General features: G+C 41.1%; 1 protein-coding gene across 10 annotated transcripts in view; it reads left to right on the forward strand.

Moving 5' to 3' along the window:
• The window catches only part of EXOC6B (exocyst complex component 6B), a 311,137-nt gene that overhangs the window by 46,497 nt on the left and 247,756 nt on the right, over positions 1-16,884 (forward strand). For all 10 annotated transcript variants that reach the window (XR_001411259.1, XM_014936006.1, XM_014936007.1 and 7 more), the window contains exons 2-5: positions 5,409-5,574; positions 12,133-12,180; positions 14,369-14,459; positions 14,568-14,613. Coding sequence is in view for 9 of the 10 variants with exons in the window: in XM_014936006.1 (XP_014791492.1) it covers positions 5,409-5,574; positions 12,133-12,180; positions 14,369-14,459; positions 14,568-14,613 (351 nt within the window). In the remaining variant the exon portion in view is untranslated. The remainder of the gene's footprint in view (positions 1-5,408; positions 5,575-12,132; positions 12,181-14,368; positions 14,460-14,567; positions 14,614-16,884) is intronic.

Raw genomic sequence — 16,884 nt, forward strand, 5'->3', positions numbered from 1 at the left:
TAATGTCGTTTTTAGGATGGTTTTTGAGTAGCATATGCATGTGGTTAATGGTAACTTTCTGTGTAGCATTGCTCCTGGAGTGCTTGTGAGAATACCCACCAGGGGCCATGCCAGAACCTTGCTGAAATCAAGGTGTTTCCAGCTATGAAACCAGGGTTATCCTGCCAAATAATATAGTGTTGCTCTTCAGAAACTGCTTTGTTGTCTACTCCAGGACCTTTTGGTAATGGGTTATTGCTGATATTTCGCTGGATTTTACAGTGATTGGAATGATTTCTGTTGGAGACTGAAAATACGGTGGTGGTGTGTGCAAGATAAGTGGGTCTAAGTGGGAAAAGTACATGCAGAAATGCTTTCTAAACAACAATAATGAAAAATACTTATAACTAATAGTTTTATACTTCTCCTAAAAGGGAAAAAATGATTTCTCTGTATTCATGACATAAATGTAAACCTATATGAGTGATACGGCAAAACAGTGGTCTTAAATTCTGTTTAATTAGCAGAATGAAAACAGGAAGCAAATTCTACACTTGCTTTTCCACTGAGATAATTTCAGGTGCGATACACAAAGTGGGGTATCTTTGGAGTACAACTTGCTATGTCAGTATGGGGATAAACTTTGTGAAGCACAAGGCCTAAAGCTTTGAACCCCGACAGTTAAGATATTAAACAGGTATTAGTCTTGCAAACTTTCTTTGACCTTTTTTCCATGGAGCTGTTGCACCACTCTTGAAATTTTTTTTTTGCATTGCTCAGTAGTTAATTTGTTTATTACAAAAGTTAGAATAAGATTAAACAAACTGCTAATGCTTTTATGTAGCTTAATGAGAAGAAAATGTTTCTGAAGGATTAAAACCACTACAGAAGTTTAAAGGGGAAAAAAATAAAATAAAATTGAAGTCCACAACAGACTCAGGAATTTGTTCCACTTATTAATTGAAAACAAAAGCAAGTCACTTCTGTTCCACTGTCCCCAGAATGTCCTCCTTGCATTGTTCCAGATCTCTTTCATTTCATCCCCAGAGATTTCCCTCCTCTGTACTTTCAGCTGAATTTATTTAGGTTACTTCTGAGTCCCTGTCCTGCAGGCAGCACTCATTGAGAATGAAGTTGTAGGGTCAGCCTCATGGCTTGGCCTTTTCCAAGGCTGCCTGAGGCCCTCTTATTTAACCAGTTGAGCACGAGATGTAGGAAGGACCTGCAAAGCTAGTTCCTAAATGTTTTCTAGCATTAATTTATACATGTGCAATAAATTTAAGCTCCTCTGGCATTCTTTCAGCGTGTATGTGGTGTCTGGTATAGAACCTGCCAGCCTGAGAACAGCCAGATGGATTGTCTAAAGCATAGCTAGAGAGAACATTGATTGTGTTGGTGCTTGGTGACAGAACCCAAGATGTCCTGCCTCTGACCGCATTTTAAGGAGCTTTGTAGCTGAGCTTGTTGTCTCTTTCAGTCTTCTTTGGGGCTGTATTCCCCAAACCTCTGCTCTTTCCCCAGTTTTTTCCTCTTGTGGTTGATGCAATGATGGAGAAGGCAGCAGAGTGTCCATTACAACGTGGGCGTTGAATACAGGCAGAGTTGAGTGAGGCTTTGGCTTGCGGGGAGAAGGATGAAGGTATGAAAGGTTCACCATCAACATGGTACTTCTGCATCAGCTGCTGCTCGCTTTCTGCGGCTTGGAAAACGGAAAAGTCTCCTGAGCATACGTCCATGCCACAAGTCCATGTCTACACCATCCTCATTGTTAATGGTTTGGCCGCTTTGGGGTGGGCCAGATTTGGTTGCCCCTGTTCTGGGGGATAAACTCTGCAATAACGCAAGGCTGCAAATGGGAACTCCTGATGCGTTTGCCTGTTATGGCTTTCCTGGAAAGATTTTTCCAGTTGACCTTTTGAAAAAAATGAAGTGGATTTTTTTAATGAATGCAGAAATTGTGAAACTTAACAATACAATCCAAGAACTTTTAAAAGTCGTCTTAAATGGTTTTGTTTAGTGAGTGTACTTAAAAAATGTAAACCAGACAGATCTGTCACTGAGCATAGTCTTCAATCAGAGAATTACAGCCTGCTCTGGAGTTAGAAGATAAGTGCACGCAGGACAGGCTGCTCTTTCTCAGACTTTTTTAATCAAAAGGATTTTTGTGGGGGAGGCCTATTACTAAAGCTATCTGACCAGCAATTTTTTATAGCAAAGGGGGAAAAAAAAGGCAGCCTCAAGGATCATTTTCTATAGTATTGTCACAGTGCTTTGTTATTTACAACCAAGAGAATGAACAGCCCAAACCAATTCCAATTTTTATTTTTGTTTTCCTTACTTTATTTTTGCATTATGTGCTGTAGTGGGGATAATTTTTAGTGGGTATAAATATACATGTAAGACATTTTTTCTTTCTAGAAATTTTTTTGTGCATCACCTTCTAATGTCTTCTGAATTACTAGCCACTTGATCCAGATCAGGCTATAATTAACATTTGAATTAGGAGAGATGTAGCTAGGAGCAGGGTGTATGTGCAGAAGAAAGGAGGTGGAGGGGAGCAGCTGGAGAAACCCTTTAGATCCAGAACAAGGCAGTGGGTGTTCTGAAGGTTTGGTAGGCAAGAAGTGGGAAGTGTAATGCCCCAGATGTGGTAATCCTGAAAAGGAAGAAATACATAATGAAGGCGCTCAGTTGAGGGGATCAGACCAAACAGAGTTGGTCTTGAGAAAGCTGGCAATTACTAGATAGCTAACAGTGCACGAAAGCCAAGGATATGGGATCACAAGATGGTTTTCCAAGAGCAATAGTGTAGCTCGGGCAGCGGCAGAAACAGGTGAGAAAGGTTGGTTTCTACCGGAGCTAGGGAAGCAAAGATGATGATGGTAGAGTTTGGGACTTAAAGGGTGTTTTGACATGTTTGCAAGGGATAGGTTTGTTCTTAAAATCAAACTGAGTTGCTACATAATTTATTTTGAGCTAAGAATCACTGTGGTGTCACTGTAGTCCACTTGAATGATGTTCAGTACAGAGCAAGAACTTGATATCCTGCAACTTTGGAGTTGACATCCTGCAACCTTGGAGTGCACTGAGGTTTGGTTTGGGACTTAGCTTGGCTGTTGCCCATTTTCTTGTGTTAGAGGGAGGATGGAAGTTAGGGTGCTGGTTCTGCATTGGAGGGAGGGTTGTGGATGAATAGGAAAGCTCAGAAGGGAAGATACAGAGTTTGTTTAAATATAAGTTTAGAGACAATCCTTAAGATGCTGCCGTTTTATCCCTGCCTGTCACCAACTTCTTTTTTTAGTGCTAGAGTTTGGCTAAAATAAGTGTTTTAGTCATTCGGCCATTAGGTCTTAGGTTAGCAATCTCCAAAGGAAACTTTGGCTAGAGTTTGTAAGTAATTCTGATGTTATTCTGCCCTCCCTCCTTCCCCAATGATAGACACCTCTGTAAGTGCTGATGGTATTTTCCTTTGAATGTAAGCATATTTATTTGGCACCCATAATAACTGGTTGGTGTTTTTTGTTTTTTTGCGTTTTGTTTGTTTCGTTTTGTTTTAGATTTATTCTTGAATGAAAACACAACTTGCCTAGCCTTATTTTCTTATTGTATGTGAGTGAGTTATCTTTGAGTTAGGAGTTTTTTGGGGGGAGTACCCGGTTGAGTTTCATGAGAGACCTGCAAAGAGGCTGTGCAGCACTAGATGGCACTCTGTCTCCAACTTTCATGTTTTACTAGCAAAGCTTTGCTAAGCTGTGAGGAAAACAGCTAGCATTATGCTAGTAGTGGCATTCATATAATTTTAGGAAATGATATCTCTTTTTCACCTTTATCACCAGCCAGCTTCTACCTTGGAATAAAAAAGGCAATACAGACGCCTTTGAAGACTTCAGCTTTTTGTGACTGGGTTGTTTTACATTGAGTTGTAAATAGGTTTATAAAGATTTGGCATTTTTGTTTGCCATTCAGAATGGTTTACTGAAACTGTGTATTTGAAACTGCTAGGGCAGGTTTTAAGCAATGATAATTAAATAGGTTTCCTTCAGCTTTCTTTCTGTCTTGATATTTTTTGTTTCTTTGAGACCTTTGCAGATGGCAGAGGTGGGATTCCCTGAAGTGACTTGTGAACACAGATCACACCACTTTCTGCAGGCAGAAAGATTTAACTTGTCCAGTTGGATTCGTCTAGTTCTGGTTCTTTCTGAAGTGTTGCTTGTCACTGCTGTGATTAGTAATTTTTTTTTAATTTTTATAGCTTGTTACAGCTTTGTCATTCCTCATCTTTTATCTGTAATTGTTGCATAGAGTCCAGTATGTAATTAGTTTGGCCTTACTTTCTGACACAGTACAAGCTCTGACTCCATAAAGCTCACTGCATACTTAATTTTTTTGGACTGGGACAGCATTCAGGTTTAGGAGTTAGCATTGCTTCTCAAAATTACTAAAACTTCACAAAGACAAGCCTAAGGTTGGGATTTCTACACTCTGTAGAAATTGTTTATGTTTACTATTAAAAAAATCCCAAAAAAACCACCCCTTAAAAATCCTATACCATTTCGGGGTGTGACACAATTCCTCTGCTTTCTAGAATAACACTTGCTTATTTTGCAGTCATGATCTATTGCCTCTGTACAGCGGCTCTTCTGCAGATGAGTCGCCTTCTAGGCTGCTTTACAAAGCGGGTGGAAATAATCATCGTTACCAGACAGGGTGCGTGGGTAATGGACAGAACAAAAAGTGTTTTAACGTGGCAATTCAAGCTTCTTTTCCAAGTTGGGTGGAATTTAAGAAAATTTGAAGGATTGATTTTTTTTAACTTCCACCCTTACATTTAACACTAGTGTTTTTGTGTAGTTGTACCAAAAATTACTTGTTACCTGCAGCTGGCACGATGTATGCTCTATGTTGGATTGAGGTGTCCCCATCAGTTTGGGTAATCTTCAGCTGTGTTAACATTTCAGCAACAGGGGTAACTGTGCTGGCAAAATTGGGGGTTGGAAGGGAAATGGATTTTGACGGCTGTAGAGATGATACTTTTCTATTGTAGCTTTTATCCTTGAAGGCCAAAGAACATCCAGAAAATTGCCCAAGAGGAGTGCTCAGCATTACAGCATATGATAGCAGATTGACCTCAGCCATCTCTGATGGCTAAGACAGAGCACAAAGACTTTGTTTCAGATCATTCAGTGCTGAGTTGGCCATGTTGCTGTCTCTGAGGGAATGTCAAGCTGGTGTTTGACAGGTGGAAAAAGGAGGTCTGGAATAGGAAGATTTTCAAACCTGAGTTTGGTGCCTGGTGTATGCAAATAAAAAGCAGAACTTTCCCTTTATCACAGGAATTTTTTTTTAAAGCTCATATTTTGGATATTTCTTGTAAGTAATGACAGTAACAGATATTAGAATCCTGACCAATGTTGGCATCTTCTTTTTAGGTCTGTCTATGATGGAGAAGAACATGGTCGTTTCATGGAGAAGCTGGAAGCACGGATCAGAAACCATGATCGTGAGATTGAGAAAATGTGCAACTTCCATTACCAGGGCTTTGTGGACTCCATCACAGAGCTGCTGAAAGTTAGAGGAGAGGCTCAAAAACTGAAGGTAAGAGAAAGCCATCTAGTCATGGTCCTGAGCATCAGGCGCTAGCTGGCTCTGTTTGAGCAGGGGGCTTGGACCACATTACCTCAGGTTGGACCTTCGAACTTCAACCACTCTGAGCTTCTGTGAAACCACGTGAATGTTTCCTTTTCTTCTCTTGTCTAGAGCATCTCTCCTCTATCTAAAAAAAAAATTTAAAATTAAAAAAATATAAATATCTCCATTATTCCTGTAGCAATAGGTTAGTCATGTGAAGTTTGACAATTATTTGGGTAAACTGGAAGAGTGTGGTACATTAAGAGCACAAGAAAGCTTAAAGCTAAGTCTGTTCTGGATTAGGAGACGTGATTTTCCTGGTATGCCTTATACCAATTTCTTAAGCAAAAATAAGCTCTAGAATCAGAGGTACGTCTCCTATAGCAGCATCTACTCTAGTGCCCTGTCTGACATTGGATTCTCCTTACAGCTGTATCTGAGACAAATCAGCAGAGAGGTCTGATGCAGATCTGACTGTACAGTCATGAGGTGTCTGCCCCATGTTGGCAAGTCAAATGTTAATATTTAAAAAGCAAACAAACATCAGAGCATTGTAAGGCATAAGCAGGAACAGTAGTGAAAAATAATTGCTAATTTCACTAAATACTGAAAGGCTATGTAAACAAACGCACAGCTTGATTCTTTTTCAGTAGCATCTCCAGGTTTGGTTAGTTTAACTACAAGGTAAAATGGTTAGAGCTGGGAATGTAGACAGTAAAATGGTTACAGCTAGGAATGGGCTTTCCAAGTATTGTGGTCTGTGCAGAAAAAAAATAAAGCTTTGCAGTAAAATGAAAGAAAGGTGAGATTTACCTATTTCTTGATAAACTGTGTTTAGTAGTATGTGGAAAAAGCCATCAGTAGGATCAGAATGTAGGTAAGCAGTGGGAAGGAAACTAGGCAGGTTTTTGGGGAGAAAAAGGACCTAGAGGTTGGAGGTGTTCCTATGTGTGGGGGCCAGGTGGGCTTGTAGATGAAGATTGGCTCCTGTGCCTTAAAATGCAAGTATTGCACAAATTAGAGCATATTAAAAAAAAAAAAGGCACAGCAATAATTTAATCTGTGTCAGAGGTCAGAGACTCTTCCTTACCTTCCTACACAAGTTAGAGCAGAGACAGAGCTGCAGCAGCAAGGTGTGACCTTGATTTGAAAACCAAAAGCAACTTCCCAGAACAGTCACTTAGTGCATGGGGCTGAGTTGTGTGGCACCCAGACAGGCCTGGACTGTCTCCAGAGACCAGTATGGCAAATCTTCTGGCTGAGAGGAGTCAGACCTATTGAGAAGGACCTTTCTGGGAGTCAGGAGCATGGGAGACTGTTCAATGGCCATTAGAAATGATAAAGTTATAGATCAGGGGAGAGAAAATATCTTGGAAAAGCAAATTTTTTGGAAAAAATGAAAGAGCTCTAGCTTCAGTGTGCTGACTACTGCTTTTCATACATTTACTTACTCATTTGAAGCTACCTCTGGCATTTCCTAGCTGGCTTTACACACACAGGTCTCCATCCTACAAACGGACGTGTGCTTGCAGGAACACCTTCCTGAGGGGGTGTCTTGACACCAGAAGCACCCGTATTATTTGTTACAATGGTATTTTCCATGGCAAGGATTCATCCAGCAGTTGATTGCAGGATGAGGCCACTGGAAATACCATGAAAGAAGTATTTATTTTAATTTTATTTTTTTTAAGCTATTGTTTCTAGCCAAGAATTCCACATTGTTTGTTTGCAAAGGCTTGTTGCTGTTTCCCATTCTACAAACAGCTACTTTGTTGGTGGCGCACTGTGAAGTCCATCTCTGTACCCTCAGGATCTCTCTTGATTTCCATTACTATGTGATCTATAAAACAGCACATGGGAAAATATACAAAGAAACTTATTTGAGAAATACTGAGTCCTCTTTGTAAGGGTTTCCCCAGAGAATCATCCGTGGGTCCAGTGGTGAGAGTGTGTTTTGTTCCAGCTATTCATTCTCTATTTGGTCTTGGTCTTTTTCTCAATAGTGCTGGTCTTTGAAAATACGTGCAACCAGCAATAAAATAAATGCCCTCCGTATTGCATCTCTAGTATGTATCTTCACTCGCGTGTTTTTAGCTTTGGGGTATTTTGTATAATATCACACTTGCAGAAATATCAGCATTTGTTGTTTTAAGAGCTGAACGCATTATCTTCTCCCATTTATGTATAACACAGCTGCCCTCTTCTCTCTGTACTGTAATGTTGTATTTCAGGTGTCTCCAAGTCAACCTAAAACCTGATCAGGACTGTATGGCTAAACTTGCTGTCCTGGTTTTGTGCCCTGCAGAGGGCTAGTACTGAACTGGGAACTTTATCTTCTTGATCAGCCTGATCAGAAGAGCTCCTCTGCAATGAATTTCTGCACTAGGCAGTGTTGTGTTGTTTTCAAGAGATGCTGTGTCACTGATTAATTGTCTATATATGGATAAAAAAGTAAGTTAATTGAAAGTACATGGGATATGTTTTCAAAGAGGTGTCTCTTTAATTTTGATGATATGTAAGCCATAAGACTTTTTAAAAAAAACTTTTTGCATTTGTTAATTTTTTTTAAAGTATACGTCTTCACCATAGCAATTATTTCTTTACTTTTAATTTCTTTATAGGGTTTCCAAGGAAAGTCTTGTTGCTTTGGGTTTTTTTTGTTACACATCTTCAATGTTTTCATATCTTGTACTGCACAAATATTCTTCCTCATTAGGAAGTGAGCAGTGTGGTGTTGAGCTGTTCTCAAACCTATAAACCCATAGTACTATTGGGTCTTGGAAACCAAATACCAGTCCAGCTGTTCCATCTAAAAAGTTTCCAGTGGAAATTACAAGGTCAAAAATAGATAATGCGTTCAGATAGTTCAACTTGGAAAACATGACTTGAGGTGCAAAGGTGAAAGGATCACAGTCACAGGGCTGGTGGCAACCTCAGGAAATCACCTAGTCTATTTTTTTTTTAACCTCTTAAAAGAGCAAGTTCTTCACCTGTGTCATTCCTAATGGATTTTTATCTAACCTCTTCTGTTTGCCCTTCCCCAGGTACTGCTGTCCTTCCTTCTCTAAGAAACTCAGGTTACTTGGTTGAAAATTCTTTTTTAGGTCTACTGCTTCTTGGCGTGTCAGGCACAAAAGAGAGATCATTCCTTCTTGGTTTTGCAGCAGTCTTCTACAGGTTGGAGGTTTTAGGAGTGTTCTTCTCTGGTCTTGTCCTCTGTATAATAGGTAGCCCCAATCCATCCTAGAGGGTTGTGCTTTCTAGGCATCTCACCGTTTTTTACTTTCTTACTCTGAAGTCCTTCCAGTTAGTGCAGTTAGGTTTGGTGGGTTTTTGTGTTTCTTTTCTTTTTTTTTTTTTGGTGATAAGCATGGTTTCTAAGCTGAGGAAGGCAATCAGTCACCAATGAAGTGGAGTAGAAGGGTTATTTCAGGTGTGTTGTAGGATTTTGTTCATGCATACTCATGTGATGCTTGCTTTCTTGATAACAGCACAGCACTGGCTTTTCATCAGTTTGTACTGTGATCACTGGGTCCATTTTTGAAGTGCTACTACTGAGTCATTCGTAGTCCTCTTTTATGTGGTTGGTTACCTCTGCCCAAGTTTAGCACTTAACACCTGCCACTATGGAATGGCAACTAGCTTGGAGCAAAGGGAGGATCACCTTCACCTGTGTGAAGCCAAGCAGGGAATCTTGCTGCCCCAGGATGCAGCAATGATCTAAAAGTGCAAAGGCTGTATTTCCATGGGGTTAGATAAATGGAGAAATGACTGCAGTGGTGAATAATGAACTCAGTCTTTGGGCGCACCCACCAGATTGGGAAGTTCATAAACTACTGACTTGAAGGATCACTCCATAGTCACCCTCCATTTCTTAGGGAGGGTGAAAATCAGCAGTAGGTGGGTGTTGGACAGAGGGATGGAGTCAGCACTGCTGTGTCGGGTCACGGTGCTGCCCTTCAAGTCCATTCCCAGGATTCCTCTCTAGTGCCCTTTGTGCCTCTCTGTCATCACTCTGGCACTCTCTAAATGATAGCAGAGTGATGTTAAAAAACCCCAAAACCAAAGCCCTGCTCCATACCACATGTTCCATATATAGATGAATGAACTAACGACTTGAGCATCCTGTAAGCCATTGTGTGATCCTTTGTCTCGTTTTTCACATGTGCCCACCTGTTGTCTGTCCCCCCCTTGCTGTGCGTCTGTCTTAGATTATAAAACCTCTTCGTCTGAAAAGCTTCAGCTGTCTACTGAGAGTCTATATAAATAATCATCTCTTTTTTTCAATGTATGGATGTAGACCTTAAGAACAAAACAAAACACAACCCTCTACCCCCGAAAACTCTTAGTGTACAAGGGCAGAGTATACTCTTACTTTTTGCTTTAGCTGGGATTGATATGTAATTTTAACAGAAGACTAGTACAGCCTTGGCATTATTTTTAGGAGCAGTTTTAAATTACCCTACATGGATTCCTTTTTCCTGGTGGGATTTTCAGGATATAAGCAAATAAAATAATCTTTGGAAGAGATGCTGTGCTTCTGCTTGTAAAATCTCAATACATCATAAAGGAAATGAGCAGTTTTTGCACAGGGCAAGCAGCCAGGAGAACTGAAGCTACTGCAGAAGGGGGAGCAATATGATGCAGATGCTGTTGAGAAATTGTGTGCGGGGAGATCATGGGATGACTCCTCTTCTTACATCACGATATAAGCTTCAAAACCAGCATGGCCAGTGTTAAAATAAAAGGAAGCCTGTGAGGCTGTGGATGACTCTGCTCTTTGAAGCAACATCAACCTCTCAGTATGAGACCTCCTATTGAAATTTGGACCAATATGGGAAATCACTGTTAACCAGTACCTTTCAATAGTCAGCAGGAAACAAATTGGATCCTGAATCAATTTTGTATATATTAACACAAAACTTGCCTCCTATCTGAACTGGTTGCCTAGTGGCGCGCTCACAGAGGATAAAGATGGCTGTTACCTTCTGAAGTCACTTTGAAGCTTGTCCTGCTTTGCTCTGCTATTGTTGCTGCTCTGTGCACCATCCTCATTCTGTTAGATAATTGGAGAGCATCAGATGATGTTCCTTCACTAGTGATAAATTCATTAAAAATTCAGTTTGTTTCTGCAAGTGTTGAAAAGTGTCAGGAAACAAAGATTTTAAGTTGGTTTGTGTGATGTTATGCTCCTGAATACACTTTGAGAGCTCCATGTTGCAGCTCATGCTTTTGTCCAAGCTCTGTTACTGATTTTGCCTAGAGAATTAACAGAACTCCTGAAAACACACAGGAACTAGTTCATAAAATTTGATGATGCCAGCTGAAATCCAGAAGCAGCTTCCACTGTACAGTGAGACTGTGTAAAACTAGAAACCTCTGAGGCATCTTACAGAGATGAGCCTGGAAATGAATATTTACAACTTTAGTAGCTGTGAAAAGAGCATTCTATGGGGAGAAAAAAAAAGTAGATTTATGGCATGTTAGTGTCGGACTGATGTGAGGCACCTGAACTCTGAGCAGTCCTCCTCTGCTGGTATTTACCTTTATAATTGGCTGTTTTTGCTGAAGACCTGAAGCTGGTCATGTTTACTTTAATTTTTTTCAGCTATCCCAGCTGGTCTGTAGAAGATGGTATCTGTATTTACAAACCTTGTTCTGTCTGAACTTGAATGAGTATACAGCAGAATTCCCAAGGTCATCTTTCTGCTTGTTGTCTAAATAATGTGTAAGCTGCTTATTTTCTATTTTGACAAGTTTAAAATTTACCTTTGTTCTTGTGTGTTTTTACTGAGTTGAACTAATGCCTAGAGCTGTAAAGAGCTGAACTGCTGAGATCTTGCTATCTGGGGAACTGACAAGTTTGAAAAGTGGGAAATTTTTGAACTGTGAGCCCCAGGTTGATAGGATAATACAGAAAGATGGTTTAGTAAAGAAAATACATACCTTTTTTATACCAGGGATATAAAAATACCTTTCTATACCAGCCAGGAGGAGGAATCCAGTGGGAGATGCATCTGAAGATCTAACAGAAAATATTTGAATTTTATAGGTAAAGCCCACATTGAAGAGTTCTTTTCTTGCTGTGATATTAAGGAATTAAAACCTAATTGTAATCCGTTTCATGTTGGGGATGGGAAATTTAATTCCATGTTTTACCTCTACCACTCACGTAAAATAGCTTTAAGATGAGAATGCATGTGAGCATCTGCTGCAAAATTTGATCCATTAAGACTGCAGCTTTTTGAGGCTGTCATGCAACAGTATTAATTCCTGTTGCCTTTACTTTTCTCTAGTAACCAGGAAATCCTTTTGTGGCACCCTTGGTGTTTGCTGTGTGGCTCTTGGCGTCCTGTGTGCCATAATGGCGATGGCTATTAAATCAGCTAATAAACTGTTTTATGACATGCAAGAAAAGATTGTGTGAAAAGCGATGGTGTTTATGTACGATTTCTTTTTTTGTGTAAAACATTGTCTTGGTTTACATGTAGATGTGCTTTGTCTTTTTCCCCAATATCCCTGCAGAATCAAGTGACAGACACCAACCGAAAGCTGCAGAATGAAGGAAAAGAAGTAAGTGATACATTCATTCTTTTTTTTTTTTTTGCTTTTCCATATTTGGCTGTGTTCGCTACTGGCAAGATGCACAGAGCATCAATAACTGCCCAGCATTAACTAATAATGTGCACAGCATTGGTATTAAAGTGTGCGTTGATTCTCCTTCCTGTATTTTGCTTTGCTTCATGGAAGATGAGTTGTGTGAGGGTGTTGGGAAGTGATTTTTCTTTTTTTACTGCTTGTGGATTGAAAGCTAGTGGAAGGCAAAGCCTGGGAAGCAGGAGGGACTTGAAGCAACAATAATCAAGTTGTGGGCTTGCTCCTGCAGTCCTGAGTGGTGTGAACAGGATAGTTCATAACAGTACTGCGTCCAAAGCTGCATGGCCGACAGGTTGAGGGAGGTGATTCTGCCCCTCTGTGCTAGTGGGAACCCTCCTGGAGTGCTGCCTCCACCTGTGGAGCCCTCAGCACTGGAAAGACATGGGCCTGTTGGAGTGCTTTGAGGCCATGAAAGATGGTCAAAGGACTGGAACACCTCTGCTATGAGGAAAGGCTGGGAGAGTTGGGGTTCTTCAGCCTGGAGAAGAGATGGCTCCAGGGAGACCTTCTTGTGGCCTTTCAGTGCTTAAAGGGTGCTTAAAAGAAAGATGGAGAGAGGTTTCTTGCTAGGGCCTGTAGTGACAGGACAAAGAGCAATTGTTTTAAATTGAAGGAGGGTAAGTTTAGACTGGATGTACAGAAGATATTTTTTTATCATGGGGGTGGTGAGACACTGGAACAGGTTGACTCGGAAGTTGTGGATGCCCCATCCCTGGAAGTGTTCAAGGCCAGTTTGGATGGGGCTTTGAGAAATCTGGTCTAGTGGAAAAGTGTCCCTGCCCATGGCAGGGTGATTGAAACTCGATCTTTGAAGATCCCTTCCAACCCAAACCATTCTGTGATTCTGTGAATATGAGCTGAAGAGTCTGGCTCCCGCTTCACAGTGCAGTACAGCAGCAATTAAAGTCAGGGTGGTTTTTAAGCTGCATGGGTAAAGGCATCAAGGCTTGAAGAAAAGGAAGTGATTGAGCATGTCTTGGATGTGATGTGCCTCTAACCACATTAATTCTTCTGTCCCTTCATCATAAGGGAACATTAACAGACTGGGGGGACTTCAGAGCTGAGTATGTGTGAAGGCACTGGTGCTTGAAGTTTTTCAAGTGCCTAAGATGAAGATGGATGAGAACCCACAGGGATGGTCCTTCTTGCACTGCTCTGCTCATATTCCATATAGATCTATCTTTGCAGCTTTTCTGTTTTCCTTCTTAACTGCCCTCCCAGACACCCAGACTTCATTTTGCTGAGGGTACATGCAGTCATTGCTGTTTGTCAGCTGCATTGCGTTTGGAAAACAAACATGAAAATCCCCATGTTGGACTGCATTAGCCCAATTATTCTAACCAAGATTAAAGATAAAAATGCCCTTTGGGGAGGAGGTGATGCAGCTTCTGTCCTGAATCAAATAAACATACCTCTGTGTTACCTTGATGGAGGATTTGCCTCCAAGAATAGGAGTCTGGGATTTCAAAAGGACTGCAAACTCAGTGTGGTACTGTGGAGATAAGTTGGTACTCTAGAGGACAAATCCATGACCTGTCCCTTTTGGAGAGGAAAAAAAAAAAAAAAGAGAAACTAAAGAGTTCTCTTTTGTATGCGATGACTGATCTTTGTTTTGCCCTTGTCCAGATGAACAGGTTTTTCTGCTGGAGACTGAGTATTTAAAAAATCGTTGTTAGTTTGTGATGGTAAGAATCCCCCTGGGAGCAAGCGGCCACATCCTGTCTTTGAGGAGAACTAGAAAAGAGTAGCTTGGAAAGGGAGTAGGGAAGAGATGAATAAAATGGGAAGGGGAAATAATTTTTGGAATTCACAGGACGTGCTACAAGGCTGGTATTTTGATGGCTTTGGTTTTGCTGCTTGCTTGCTTGAAATAGGCTAGGGAACGTTTCTGTTACTCGATTAAACAACCTGAAGCTGCCTGTCCTTCTTACTTCAACAATGCACTTCAGTGCTTGGTGAGCTCTCTGGTTATCAGAGCAGGCTTTGTTGTTAACCAACTGTTTGGACAGTCGTGACAAGTGCAAAGCAGTTTATATCCTCTCTACTCTGTTTACTCTTCTTAGTGAAACTTCTTTTTTTTTTTTTTCTTTTTTCCTTTCCGAAGTTGATAATAGCAATGGAAGAGCTGAAGCAATGCCGATTACAACAGAGAAATATTTCAGCGACGGTTGATAAGCTAACGCTGTGTCTTCCTGGTGAGGAATCTGAAATTGCTCTTTATTTATATGGTTGTTTATTTTAATTTACATCTCTTTGCTTTGTGCTTGTGTCTCAATGTTTGTGCGTTTTCTTTCTCTTTCTAGTCCTGGAGATGTACAGCAAACTGCGAGAGCAAATGAAATCTAAAAGGTAAATTTTGTACAGACTGATGTTTATATTGGAAGAGTTGAAAAGCACCCTTTTGGTGCTAGATAAATTAAAGAGCTTCTCAAAACTTAGGACTTAGAAATCAGCCTTTCCAAGTTAACTTATCTGATTTCTGGCTGGTATCTTCATAGTCTCGCTCAGCCTCCTACGGGTACAGCCTAGGACCGGGATTGCAGCGGGGTCTTAATATCGTTTTGTATTAGGCTTTTTAATTAAGGAGTATGTTCACTTTTTTTTCCATGGAGGCTCACTGTTATGATGTGTGTAATCAATGCTTGACTCGTACTTATGCATTATTAACTACATTTCATTCTATGAATGTCATAATATAAAAACTGTTACAATTTGAAAGAATCCAAAGAACACGAATGGAAGCCAAACACCCAAGATACTTTGTGCAAGACGGTAGAAGTTGGTGAGAAGGAATACTGCTTATTTTGTGGTAGAAATAATTGTTAGTGAGCTGAGCTACAAGGACTTTGTGGCTCAGAAATCATGAGCTGTAAATCTAGGATTTTTCCCACCCTGCATCTGTTGTGATGCTGAAGGATTAAACCACGGTCCGGGATATTTGCATGGCCGGGATCCTGGGGGGTGGTTTGTTTAAGCAGCATGGGGCTTTGGAGGCGCCTTGTAGCCTTGGGGGTGGCAAATTGGGCGAAGAGCGGCTGGAGGAAGGAGGTCAGCTCAAAACGCGGCAGGCTCCAGCTGAATGCCATGCAGGGAGCGCGATGGGATCTGATGCCTGGTTTATGCCTGCCATCCATCATAGAAACAATACAGAAGAAAACAGATGTTTCAAACAAGGCGATAACTAATTGGATGGGCGTATTTTTACACTTCCCCTCCTGCCTCTACTGATCTCTGTGGTCCTTGGACCCAGGAGCCTTGGGTGAACAGATAAGCATTACTCCTGAAAGCTGGGCTGGCCGATGGAGTTCTAGGGAGCTCATTTAGCTGTTAGCAAAGCTTGCTCTCTTTTTCTCAGGATAGCTGAGTATGGAATAAGGCAGTGTATACTTTGTCCAACTGCTTTTACTCTGTTTATAGGAACAGCGAGGGGCTTATCTGTTGACAGATGTGGGGTGGGGAGCTGGAGCTGATCACAGCGCTGTTAACTTTTGAAGGGAATCCACATGCTGCTTGATTCCCTTGCTCTGGATAGTGTTTCCAGGGTCTGCTTCTAAGAATTGCATCTTCCCCCAGCCCTCTGTTTTGGATTGGTTCATTTTGAAACAAATAGAAGTTGAAAGCCACATTTAAAGAAAATCTGAACACTTGGCTTTTTTTTTTTTCCTCCTCCTTTCTTTTTCTGGGTTTGATGGCTTCATTCACCAAACGCAGCACAACTTATTAAACATTTTTGTGTCTGCACCTGATCTCACTTATATATCGTTTCATGATAGCTAGCAAGGGGGTTTGTTACTAGTGTGAGTCTCGAGTTTTGGGTACGCAGTCTCAGAGGAGTAATAGGTTTTGTGTTCTGGGTGAATAAACTCAAGTCTCCCAAGGTAGACAATGAGTTATGTACTGTTTACTGCTTGGTGTTTATAAACCGAATGCAGGCATTTACCAAATGCAGAAACTGTGGCCATTAACTGGAGCTGGAGAAGGGGAGCGAAGCATATTCCGAACCCAAAGGAGTGACTCTGCAACCAGCAGAGAGAAGAGATGGAGAGAAACATTTCATCTGCTGTTGTCTAGAATTTAAGGAAGGGACAGAAAGAGCTTTTTTTTCCAACAGTTGGGATATATGTGGCTGCTTGTTGGAAAGTGATGAGAAAGCATCTCCCGCCTTCTGCAGGACTCTGGAGGGATGAGTCTTTTTTTTCTTTTTTTTCCCCTAGGTTACTTGTCATATCCATGTGGTCTCCAAACAGTAAGAAATGAGAATGCTCATACTGCTCGTAGCCAAGAAGCCTCTGTAGAGCTGTACCCACTTGAACAGAGCCTGGGTATTTCCAGGGAAAAAAAACCAAAAACAAATTAAACCAACCAAACAAAAAAAAAAATCCCCAAAACACAAAAAAAGCCAGCTCTAACTCTGTTTTATCGAAGTGCTCCTTCCCCCACTCAGTAAGGGCTCCTGTTTCACTGGTGCAGTTGTGATGGGGTTAGAGAGCTGGGCGAGAACATGGCCCCTCTGGGTGACTGAAAACAGGCATTAGCATAAGGGTTGCAATCTGTGCTGAGGTGGCAGTGCTTCAGCTGCAGGAATTGCTGGCCTCTGCACATCTCATGCAAGAGCAGTGT

This window comes from Calidris pugnax, unplaced genomic scaffold (genome assembly GCF_001431845.1).
Source record: "Calidris pugnax isolate Ruff unplaced genomic scaffold, ASM143184v1 scaffold14, whole genome shotgun sequence".
Lineage (NCBI taxonomy): Eukaryota > Metazoa > Chordata > Aves > Charadriiformes > Scolopacidae > Calidris > Calidris pugnax.